This window comes from Indicator indicator, chromosome 30, assembly GCF_027791375.1.
Source record: "Indicator indicator isolate 239-I01 chromosome 30, UM_Iind_1.1, whole genome shotgun sequence".
NCBI lineage: Eukaryota > Metazoa > Chordata > Aves > Piciformes > Indicatoridae > Indicator > Indicator indicator.
In genome coordinates, this window is record NC_072039.1 from 9,048,619 (window position 1) to 9,061,399 (window position 12,781).

At 46.3% G+C, this 12,781-nt stretch overlaps 1 protein-coding gene across 3 annotated transcripts in view; it reads left to right on the plus strand.

The window, feature by feature from the left end:
• Positions 1-12,781, plus strand: part of AUTS2 (activator of transcription and developmental regulator AUTS2) — a 793,740-nt gene that overhangs the window by 713,010 nt on the left and 67,949 nt on the right. For all 3 annotated transcript variants that reach the window (XM_054394316.1, XM_054394317.1, XM_054394318.1), the window contains exon 6: positions 6,835-6,883. In XM_054394316.1, the coding sequence (XP_054250291.1) occupies positions 6,835-6,883 (49 nt within the window). The remainder of the gene's footprint in view (positions 1-6,834; positions 6,884-12,781) is intronic.

Here is a 12,781-nt window from a genome sequence, read left to right on the forward strand (position 1 = left end):
AGAGGTCCTCTACTTATCTCTAAGGCATGAATAATGAACATAATGAGGCCCACAGCCCTGCCAATAAACCTTAACAGCCCTAGGGAGATGAGTAGGTAAACGCATTTCTGATTTTGTGTATGCTGAGATTTCAGGTGTGGCATGTGGTTAATGTTTGAAAAATCCAGTACAGACAAGCCTGTGATTTAATCCCAGCTAAATTTATCAAATTAGAGCCTTGTGAGGAGTCTAGGCTTTAATTAGACCAGTTCCTACCATGTCAAGATGTGGCAACTCTTGACCAAAGCACTCATAGAATATATGAGCTGCCACACCTTAGTATTGTGCACCTAATTCCTCATCCAGGTGCAGTCTCCCCATCCTTGCTGTCCCCGACTCCTCCAGTCATTGTGCAGAGAACACTCCATTGGTTTAATGCCTTTATTAATTTATTTTTGGTGGAGACTGAAAACTGCACTCAAGCCATCCATTTCCTCTGCTGAGCTCCTGAAACAGACAATCAACTGCTCTGGCTTTTGGCCTCTGTCCACTGCTCATTCTAGAAACCAGATGTGAAACCATCTCTGTTAGGTTTCTAGAGGATGAGATGGAAACCACCTCTCTGATGGCAGGTTTTGTCATAGAAATGTATTAGGAGATGCAAAACCCTGTGAAATTTTAGCAGCCAAAGTCCATGCTCAGATATGTTGTAGGAATCTAGGGCTAACCTTGTTAAGGTGGACAGCTTTGAAGAGCTCTTATTTCCATTTCTATAGCCAGGATTTGGCCACCATTTTTTAATCTTTTGATGAAGGTTTGAGCAGAGTTCCCACTCCATATCAGACATGCAGTGAAAGCCCCGAGGCATTTGCAGCCACCGTCTGAGTTTGGAGCTGTTGTGGGTGCATTTGTCTCCTGCTTATCATTGTCATTTCTTTTGTGCATCTTCCCACCTAGTTGTCCCAGTGGGAACCGTGTCAGACAGTGCAACTGTACCTCAGATGAGAGTTTTGGAAAAGCCACAATGTAATGCTGAGGAGGAGAACTGTTCTTAAAAGGATCTTGCACTGATGGAATGAGGAACGAATGATAAATATTAGCATAAAATCCTGTAGTTCTACATCGGTAATTGGGAGGAAGGTCTTAGGAGATTTTCCTTAAGTATAGCACTTCTGCTTGTGTAGACTCTCATGCTGTAGTGTTTGCTATGGGTAGGGCTTTTCGAGCCACTCCAGCGGGTGGTGCCTGGCTGTGCCCAGGTCGCTGCACTGCTGCTGCTTGTGGACATCTGAGAGCCACGTGTCCACCTTGGTGCCCAGCAGCTGGAACAAGGGCAGTCCTTCATCTCACATCATCCACACCCTGTTTCCAAGGTGAGCTCAGAGCTAGGCTGGGATGTGAGCATGTCTTTCCAAGCTCCCCTTGGGTTTTGGAAGTGTAACCCTTCTTCTGGCTCAGGCAAGGCTAACCATGCACCCACAGCCATTGCTCTGCTTTTGATTTCTGGCTGGGGTAGGTAATTCCCATCTTTCCCTTAGGAGAGTTCCCTCCTCTAGTCTGAGCTCTGCTCCAGGTGTTGAAGTGAGTAGCGTTTGTCAACCCTTTTTCTGAGGATTTAGCTCAAATCCAAGGGGACCTCAGTGGTACTTAATTCCATTAGCACTCTTAGCCCACTATTGGGTTGAAATCTTGAAAACACCCCCTGGGCAAGGCCTTATGAGCCCATATAAGACCAATCTTAGCAGCTATCCATTGCCCAGGAAGCATCTTGTGGTATGGGGATACTGTGCCAAGGAGCATAACCGCCTCATCTTCACAGCAGCTTGGTTTATAGGAGACATCATTTGGCTCTGACTGCTATGCCTCAGTGAATAATCATTTCTATAATGAGGTACCTTCTGCGGTGGCTATTGCTAATGGTGTGAGGTGCTGGAGACAGCCCTACAGTGACTAAGGGATCCAATGCCCACTTGGTGCTGGGAGCAGTGGAGCTTTGCAGGTTGAGCAGCCCTGGCCCCCACCTGCACATTCCCAGAGCGTCCCCGGGAGGTGACAGCAACTTTGTGAACAGCTGGAGGTCCTCATGCAGGCCACCCACGCTGGAGTTAGAGACATAATTTTTTTACAGTAAAAAAATTAAATTTCCCTTGAAAAAAAAAATCGCTAAATAGAATAGGGTCGTTTCGCTCGTGTTTCCTCCCGCGGAGCTCTAGCGACTAATGCGCCTGTGCCGCCACCTCCGGGGCAGGGGTGACTGTCCCGGTCCGCGGCCGCGAATGGGTCCTCCCCACCTCACACACCCCAGGAGCGGTGGCTTCAGCATCCCCCTGAGAGGGGTACCGGCAGCTTGGCCGAGCCGCGGTGCGGGGAACACGCCTGCCACGGACATTCCTTCCTCCCTCCCTCCGCGGTCCGGGCCGCCCCCGCCGCGGGGACACCGGCGGAGCTGGGCGGGGCGGGCGGGGAGAGGGAGGAGCTGGCGGCGGGCGGGTGGGAAGCGGCTCTCGGAGCGTCGCGCAGTGCGGAGCGGAGCGCCCGGGCGGCGGCGAGGGGTCCGGCCGGCAGCCCGCAGCCGGGCCGGGCGGAGCAGCGTGGAACGGTGCGGAGCGGAGCCGCCCCCCCAGGAATTACAGGCTTGTTTGGAGCGGGGCCGGAGGAAGTGGGGCCGGGCCGCTGCCCTCTCCCTGATGGAATTCACCTGAGCGCGGCCGCGGCGAGCCCCTGGACGGCGGGAGAGACAGAGCCCCGACGGGAGTCCGCTTTGTTTCGGGAGAGGACGGGCATGACTTTTTAAAACAAACAAAACAATCACCCCCTTAGAAAAAAAAAAATCCTAAAAAGCAGAAGAAAACCAAAATAATAATCCAAAGCCGCCCAAAGGAAGGGACGCGCTGCCGGCTGCAGCTGGACCCTGCGGAGAGAGGTGCGTGGCAGGAGGGGCTGCACCGCCCCGGGACCCGGAGTTGCCGCCGCGGAGCCCCTGCTCTCGGCTCGCCGCTGCCGCCGCACATGGTTTTCTTTGTCCTGCTGCTGCTTTATTAGCTTTCCACGGCCGCCGCTCTCCCCACGCCCGCCCGCACACACACACGCACACCCCTCTCTCTCTTTCTCTCTCCTCCGAGGGAACCATCTTGCGGGGAGAGGGAAAGGGGGGGTTCGGCCGCCCAGGAAGGATGTCCACCGGGCGGGCTGCGCGCCCGGCCCTCGGAGTTGTCCCCCGAAGGATTAGTTGGGGTTTGGCTACGGGACTTTGAGAGCCGCGCTGGATCGGAGTTTCCTGGCGCTGCCGCACACGCACGCACCTCCCGCACCGCCATGAGCCCCGCGCTGGCAGCCGCGCTTAGCCCCCTACGAGCAGGTAATGCCGCTTCGCTTCGCCCCGCGGGGCTGGGCTGGGGGAGTGAGGGGGACGGCTCGGCTCGGGGGAATGCAGAGGGCAGCGGCCGCCTCAGCCCGGGCACCCTGGGACGGGACCGGGCGGGGAGGAGGAAGCGGGACGGTGGTGGCGGCTCCCTGGGGTCCCGCGGCCGCTCCGCGGGGCGCGGACAGGTGCGCGGCGGCTGGGGCCGGTGCAAGTGCTGCGGCGCGGGCTATGCCAGGAATAAGTCAAGCCGCGCTGTCTGGACAGGAAATATTTTGGTCATGCATCTACTGGAGTGACAGTGTGTGCCTTGATGAGGGGGAAGTGCTCTCTAGGTCATTTTTTTCTTTCTCCCCCCCTTTTTTTTTTTTTTCCTTAGCCGGCGGTTGCTGACTTGTTTCATTTCGTGTTGAAAAGGATTAAGCTGCGCCTTGTAACAAGGGAATTTATAAGCAGCCAAAGTGCAAGGAAGGGAGAGAACTGTTCAGGATCGGCTCCAGCTCTGTTTTTCGCGCTGCCTGTGCAGAATCTGGGTGAGGGGGACTTGAGACAGGGCTGTTCGGGCATAAAGCACCCCGGATAGTCACTGCGCACTGGATCTAAGAGGTTTCCCGAAATGTAACATTGGCAACGGATAGTGCCTTTCCGTCAGCTGCTTAAGGAAGACCTGGAAACGGTCAGGATAGAGGGGAATTGAAGAGGGAGTTTCACTTGTCTGGTGTAGAAGAGATAGCCAAGCTCCTCTTCCTTGCTTAAACACCGAGGTTTGACCATGCTGCCTTAAAGCACCCATGGTGGGAATGAAGGCACTTTGTTGTCTGCACGGATTCCTGTCAACACAGAGGAGATTTTAGGTCAGCACAGCAAAGTACAGTATTTTATCCTGCTGCATCCTGCTGAGTGGTTGGGGTTTTTTTTCAAATTAATTTGGCCTTTTGTTCCTTTATTGGTGTTGGAAGACGTGCCCGTCGAACTGCGGGAAAGAATAGTTCTGTGGCAGCTGGTACAGTGCCTTATCTGCTGGCAGGGATTGTGTTCACCACTGTGTCACTTGTATGTTACCCTAATTGCTCTTCTATGTTTAACCCCAAATTTTCAAGTAATCATCAGGCAGAGCTCCCATCTCGCTGTTCAAGCCAGCAAGACGGGTTTGGGTTGGCGGGGGGGGGGGGGGGTTGTGGTTTTTGGTTTTTTTTTTTTTTTTTTTTTGGTAACTCAAGCAATGGGGGTTTTCAGGTTGCTCTTCCATTCAGTACTGTGGTCAGTAGTGCAAAATGAGATTCACCTTCAGACAAGCGTTGTCTTTGTAAAATTGCTCCTTTTTTTAGGGGCACGTTGTGCTGATAATCATCTCCCAGTTTGCTCACGAGTGACTCTCAGGCAGAGTGTATTGTGCACCGTGTTATGTCCGAGAAGTGGCACTTCCAGATTTGACAACAGTGTTTCTGACTGGTTTATGCGACAGCACTCAACAAGATTTTACCTGAAAAAAACACAGCTTAAAAACAGTCACACTTGGCATTAGAGCAAACTTCCTAAAAAAATGTTTCCCTTGTTTTACTGTGTGGAAAACTGAAGCAAATAAGAAACTTCCCTACGCTGTTTTATTCAGAAACAGTAAAATAAAGTAGTAGCTGAAAGTGTAAAAAGTTTGGGGTTTAGTACTGGATTTTCTTTGTAAGGAGAAAGAGTGGTTAGGAGAATTTTGACTTCTGGGAGAAGGTGCATTTAAAAAGACATCAGGAGATGATGTTCACTGGAAAAGGTTATTAGTTTTAAGCAGAGAGCAGGCTGATGGTCAAGGTTAGGAGAGCACTGAACATCTCTTAATTTATTGGACTAATAGTAGACTGCTCTTTAAAGTTCATGGCCTTCTTAATCTCTTCAATTTGTGCATTATTCACATATTTTCGTGAATTTAGAGAAAGTCATCACCGAATAATAAATCCATCATTGGGTAATAAATCCAGTGTTTACAAGGTATTTAATCGAGAAGAAATATACCAGTTCAGCTTTTAAATAAGCCAACACTAAGCTAGTAAAATCTGTCGAGAAGTCTGAGAAAGAATGAAGCTATTTTCAATAATTAATCATAAAAATCCTAGATGTTGTTAACTTGAGGGCACACAAATTATTTCAGTGTATTACTAGATGGTGATAAACAGTCTGAACAGTATCTACTTATTTGTTGGCAATTTTACACCCAGATTGTTAGTGCAGTCAAATATCTAATAGATTTTGCTTGTCTGATGGTTTTTGTCTGGTTTTGAATAGAGAAATTATTACCTTTTTACAGAGGGGGGGAAAAAAAATGCACCTTCCTTTCCAAATAGTATTTTCAGTTATTTTTTCCTGAATCCAGTAAGAGTTTCTAGGAGAAGACTGAAACCTTTTCTCCGTTTGCAGTATTTGGTGGCTGAGCACGTTTGTTTCGATGTATTCTCAAACAGCAGAGTCTTTCTCAGCAGGGCTGGGTCCAAGATCCAGTTCAGAATTGAACAGCTCTCTGATTTGGGGAATGTGTATCTCAAACTTCCACTTGAGCTTTAGATGGTTGTGTGTGTGTATTATGTCTGTGCATGTGCACAGTATACAGCTGCATAAGCTTAATGCTTTCTGCTTTGGGGCTCAGGATGTGTCAAATGAACATTGCAGTCCTTTTCTTCTCTCTCTGGTTTCTTACCATTAGAGTTCCTGAAAGGGAGAGCTCAACATTTTTATGTGAAACTTCAGGAAGGCTTTTTAATAATAGGTAGAAAGATTAACTGTCATATTTGCATAGAAACAGCAGTGATAGGTGAGGTACTAACAGGATATTAGGAGGAAAATCCTCCCACGGATACGTATGGCTTGTTGAAAAATAAAATGGGTTTTTAGTTTATACAGAGTGTGGTGTCAAGAATCAGTTGTTCTGATGAAGGCAAATCTTGGATGAAATACATACTAAATGCCAACATACTATTTATTTTTCAAAGAGTTTGCAAAGAGCTATTTATATAGACTCAGGTTGTCAGCACTCCTTTAGAGGTGGTAAAAATCCAGTGGCTGCCATAGGAAGGGTCTCCAAAAATACTTTGAATGAAAAAATCTGCAGTTCTGCAAATTCCTGAAGCTTGGCTGCTTCAAAGCCATGATTCTTTGCCACTGCAAAATCAATGTCAGAATGTAGTGCACAATTACTGTACAAAAATACAGGTTCTTTGCAGCTAATAGGTAGAATAAAAAAACCCCCAAATATTTCTTTCTTTATTAAACAGAAGCTTTCCAAATAAATATCTGCACTGCAGGGCGGTGAAGCACAGCCAAACAGCACCACCTCATGGACATCTTCTGGGGAGGCTGCAGCTTCCAGCAGCCCTCCTGGTTTTGTCACCTGATTTGTTTCTCTAAAATATCCATACATGTGTGTATGAATACACTGCCATGCCTTTTGAAATCTATCACTTGCAGAAGATGTAACTTCTTTTTTTGTTTTCTTTTTATTGTTCTTTCAGGCATCTGATGCCAGCTCTGAAAAACTGTTCAACGCTGTTACAAACAAAGGTAAGGCTGCAATTCACATCACAAACATGTTTGTTGTTCCTTCCCCCCCCATTTCTTTTCATGGCAATTTCAATGGGAGATGAAGTGTAAGTCATCTTGCAGAAATGTTGCAATCAGCTTGTTAGTGCTTTTTATGTTTCTCTTGGTTTCAGGCATGTTCTGTATGCTTGGTAGTTGCTTTGCTTAATATAAAATATAGGCTTTAAATAATGCATTGCCTGCCAGGTCAGAATTAATTTAAATAACAATATTAGGGAATAGTTTGTTTTACAAATGGCTTTAATTTGAGCTCATTTAAATAACTGTAAGAGTTTTCAAAATGTTTTAACTTGATTGTTACTCATCAGCTCCATGATAGACGTGGAATTATGAATAGCCAATTTGCACTGCTGACAGTAATAACCAGCCAGCGTTTAGTATTCACAGGATAATAGTCATAAACCATGGCTTACTGTGCTGTGTGCTTTCTGTAGAGTTAATAAATGATACAGAGGGCCACATTTAAATATTCAGTATCCCATTAATTTCTTCCAAACAGCAATCCAAAGAGAGAGAGGCTAATGATATAACAGTACATTAAGGGAAAACTTACCCTAAATCATTGGCAGTGAGCTTCTGTGCAGAGCTTGTCCTGAAGCAGCATTGTTAGAAAGTCTGTAGGCCTTGGGGATTTTTTTAGTTTTAATTCTTCTTTTTTTGTTTTGTTTTGTGTTGTTGCAAGGAGGGTCGAGGGAGCAGCTGCAGGCATGAGTTGTGCCGATGCATATAACTCAAAGCCTTTGAAACATATTTTGGTTTTACCTCACTGTCCTACTTCTTAATGGCAGCACACGATAACTGCTTAGTAAAAGGGTGATCTGGTAGCTGCAAACCCACAGTATTTTAACTTGCTGCTTTTTGGAACATTTGAGTCAGTTTGCATTAGAAGAGACAGATTCGATTAGTTTGAAATTGAGGTCTTTTTCGAGGACCAGGTGTGGATTTGCTGGGTGTTTGCCCTGTGTGCTTCTCACTCCATTTGGGTTTGTTACTCCAGTGGGGGTCATTCTGGTGGTTTTCTGTGTTTTAATTCCACAAGGCTGTAGTGGCTTAACTGGAGACAGTGTGTGACCTCGTTAGGTTTGGGGATTCCCGTGCTGAGACACTGTTGCTTCTGAAGTGCTTTGCTGCCTATTGAATTACACCTGCATTTAATTGCATTACGGATCCATATTTCTGTGCTCTTGTATTAGCATCCTTTGGAAGTGCAATCTGGATTATTTCTGTGGCCTGTGTTATCTTCTTGTTACCCTTATCTATCCTGCCTGATTAATTGCACTTCCATCGGTGGAGAGTGGCACAGAGAAGTAGAAGGGGAAAGTTGTGTGTTTGGAGTGGTCCAAGGCCCCTTAGCTACATGTGGCTGCATCTTTATTTTGCTAATTCACTGCAAAATCCCTTGGGCTTGGGCAGCCCTTTGCTGGGGCTGGGCCATGCTAAGGAGGAGCCTGGGGTGAATCCACATTCCTGGCAAAGGCTTGTAACCAGGGTGAGAGGCTCTCCTCCCCGTGACTGATGGATGAAGAGTAGGCCTCTTTTCCTCTTCCTTTTTTTTTTTTTTTTTTTTTTTCCGAATCAAACACATTTCCCACATTCTTATTTTTGTTTACTTACCGAGTTTGCTTCATGGCATCTCTCTGGTTGTGAATACCCATGCTTGACAGGGAGCCTTTTCTTCTGAGGTACTTTTTCTTTGGTGATTTAGTTCCCTTGGAAGGATTAGGCTTTCTTTGTGTAGCCTAAAATCAACATGGGCTTTTGGAAGCTTTGCTTGGGAAACCGTACACAAATAAGCTTTTTAGTTGATGGTAGATTATTCCTTTGCCCCTTATTTCCATCAAAATGGTGTCTTTCTTTTCTCCTCCTGAGTTTCCCCTTAAAGCCATATGCTAATTCCTGTTGGTAACATGACTGACAAGGGAAGAATCAATGCAAATCCAGGTGCGGCCAAACTAGGCTGACTGGTATTTTCTTTTTCTTTTTTTTTTTTTCACAGGGAGAAAGAGATTAAGGGGAAAGAGGGGAAAAAAAAAAGCATAGGGGACAGTTTTGTTAAAGGGATTAGTATTCAGACTGCTAAATATCAGGAAAAAAGCCTCAAAAAAAGATGCCCTGTTTGGAGATAATGTCAATAATTGCTTGCAGGCAGGTGCAGGGGCTCTGGCTGTGGCCATCAGTGGTTGGGAGGCTGTTGCCTTCTCTAAGTGTCTGCCCTGGGGACAACTGATGACTGCCCAGGCGCTGTCAGTTTGATATATTCCAAGTTCAAGTTCTCTCTCTGCAATTCAGTCTGTTTGCTTCCAAGCCAGTTCTTCCCCCACTGTGTTGTCCACGGCTGCTTTTGCCAAAAGCAATAAAAGTCGCCCGTAAGAAAGGTCAGATTTGCATTGGGTAAATCATGATGAAACCTTCAAAGCTCCTGGCTGACAGACCAGGCTGGGAGGGCTCGGCAGACTGACAAGTGTACATCCCTCTGTGTCCCCAGCCATTCCTCTCAGATGTCCTGCAGCTGCCTGTGGCTCACATATACTTGTTTGGGGTTGTGGTTTTTTTTTGGTTTGTTTCCCCCACCCCCCACCCCCTCTTGCCACTTTTGTTTTGCACAATTATTTATGGCTGAGGTAGCAGAAATAACATATTTACATTAGGATGTATTTACAAAGCAGGTAGAGATCCTGAAACATTTTGGGTCTTGTATGTGTATTTTGTCCCCTTTCTGTCTTGTAGTTGTGGACTGCAAGGCTGGCAATGAGGGCAGGATTAAGGTGTGATCGATTAATATGGGTGTGTAATGTGGAACCGTCCTTTCCTCAGAAATACTAATAATCACAAAAACCTAGAACAAATTCTTCTCTGCCAACCTCCCTTGAAGACGTGGTAATATTCCCTGAAGAGAAGTCTCTTAGCTTCCATTTAGGAGTTACGTGGCCTTTTTGCTGAACGGGAGGTTGCATCCCTAAATCTCGAAGAGCCCTGTGAGTTTTAGAGGGGTGGCCTGTGGATGTTTGGTCCTCTCAGGGCTGGGATACATGTCATACCCAAGTGGTGCTGCCTTGGAGAGGGCAGTGGGGTATCCATGTCTGCTGTATACTACCACAGCTCCTGGAGGTCCCAGCCCTTCGTTGTGTCTGCAGCCAGGCTGGGAATTTGGGAGGGACATGGCTTGGCCCCCAGGGCAGGAATCACTATAGCTGCCACTGAAATGAGCTGTCTGGGGTCATGAATCAGAGCCCTTAGAATTATCTAGGGAAATGATTCCTATGGAAATCCAGATGGCTGTATTAGGAGGCAAGCACCTAAAAACTCTCCAGGGTCTGGGCCCTTGGGTAATGCTCGAAAAAAGGAGCTGTTGCCACGAGGTGGAGAAGGAGTGGAAGAGGAGTGCATCATCTGCCTGCAACCTGTTCCCACCCTCCCTGCAGGCTGGGCATTCCAGTTTGGGATTGCTGCTTATAGTCTTTGAAAGAACAGAACTTCTCCTTGCTCTCTGAGAGCACCAACCTTAGCACCATTAAACCTAGCCCGAGTGCAGGTTTGGTTCATGAATTTTTTTAACATGACTTTCCAGCATAATTAAATTCCATTATCTCTTAATAATTTAACTAGACACATTTGAAGCTGTAGATCAGGCAGCTCCTACTGCTGCTGTGTGTTTCATTTATGTTAACTTCCTCCTGCATACCCTTGGAAAACAGCTTTTCCTGGAGGGAGAAACAAGTCCCAAAGTGATGAAGTTTTCGTTTGTGCGGTATATTGAAGTTTGCCTTTGATCAGAAACACAATTGGGCTGTTACAGCTTTTTATGTTGAAATTGTTTACAGGATGTTCATGTAAACTTTATGAATCCTTCTGCTTCCTGGCACCGCCAGCTGTCAGGGAAATATTTATACTCTCAGCTGGAGGTAGATCAAGGCGTCTGGGTTAGTCCTCCTCACTGGTGGCTGAAATACCGGTCAGATCAAGCCCTGACTTCTTAGGTGGTTCCACAGCAATATCCTCCCCTAGAAAAACAGGCATATTGTTGTTTCTCCTTCCTCTGCCTGTGGTGAATCATTTCTTCAGGATCCTCTACAAACATCTGTTTCTGTAAACAAGTAGGGAGCTTAAGTTGGCAAGTACTTCTCCGCTGATCCCATTCACAGGAGATCCTTGGCTGTAGAGAAGTGTTGTCGCTCTCTCTGTGTAAACCATCTGCACAGCATCTTGTGTTAAGTGGATCTGCTACTGTGGATGGCACATGTGCAGGCAGTGCTCTGGTCAGCGTGCCAGAGCACTGACTGCTGCTGTCTGCCTCCCTTCCAGGGGTCTGTAGGAATCTTCCCAACATCCTCACTCACTGAGTGTACGTTCTCAGTGTTGCTTTCGATTTTTAGGGGGACTGCTGTCTGTGTATGTTGATCCTTTGTGCTACCTACCTGTTTTCTCCTCACTGAAATGTTTCTTCATAGCTTGCTGTTAGGGCTGGGGAGCAATCCCAGCACTGCAGGAAACCCACCTGTTGGCCAGCAAGCCTCAAGGACTGCTGATCATCCAAGTAGTTCTGCAGATTGTAGTTGTTATGATGGCTCACTTTCCCAAACTGGTACCCTGGCAATGGTGTCTCCTTTCCTTTCTGAGGGAGACTTTTCTGGTGGCTTTGGATCACTTGGTATGTGTTTTGTGGGTTTAAATGGCTTGTCAGTATTGACCACATGAAAGTTCAGTGTCTCATTAGTGAGGGCTCAGACTGGAAGAAGCCTCTTGGTTTGAGGACCCTGGGTTTCTTGTACTCACAAGTTAGATTAGAAGAACAGTGTCACTTCACTCTAACTTCCAAGTCAGGCAGACAAAAAAGTCGATGTGTGTCTTGAGATGTCCCCTTTGATCTAGTACACAAAAGAGGAAGGCAGTTTTTTCTGTGCCATGAAGGCTTTATCTGAGCAAGGAATTTGTTCCATAACTTCCCCTCTGGCAGCATCTCCTGAGCACAAACCACTCCTCTCCGTCTGTATGCTTTCCGTGCCCTCTTTATGTGCTGGAGGTTTTCTGACTGGGACGTGGCAGTCTGCTGGGCTTGCCTGTGCTGGGCATAGCTGCTCTGTAGCTGCAGGTATAGGTCTCTGGATAATGTGATGTATCCAGTGTACAAGTCAAAAGTAGCCCCTGTCAAATTCTTTCAGGTTCTTAAATCCTAACACTTAATGATCTTATGAAGCAGGAGCCTTCCAAGGCTTCACTTGATTTTTTTTTTTTTTTTCACTTTGATGATTTTTAAGGTAGTAATTCAAAACAGAAATGCCAACCAGCCAGCATGGTACAAGCTCTTGTGGGCACTGACTTTTCTTGACCAAACTAGCAGAGTGAGACAGACATCCTTGCCCATTTGGACTGGTTTCATACACCCTTTGTTGTCAGTTGGTGATCCTGTTTCCCTGAGAGTTCATTTAATGCTGTTGATTTTAGCAAAGTCCAACTAGCAAAGTCTTGGTGAGCAAACCAGCAATGTTCACTAAGAGGAAACTCTGTCTGTTCTGGAGAGGGAAATTGTTCTATGGATTATACTGCATTTGATATTCCCCAAAAAAACTTAACAGCATGGAGCTGCAAAATAATAAATCATGATAACTGCAAAATAAGGTTGAAAAATTCCTGGGATAGGAGTGTTTTGATGAGAAAGATCCCGACTTGACATATCTGCAGTTGGTGGAGTCCACGCTGCAGTCAGGCTTGAGTTTTCATAAATGGAGCATCCTGCAGACCTCCCATATCTGGCCTGCTGTAATAAAATGCTGTTTTCACTGAAAATGTATGTTTATTTAACTAGGTCTCTTTTTGCTTCACAATCTGGATTCCATTCAGTCAGTTACCACTCCAATTAAC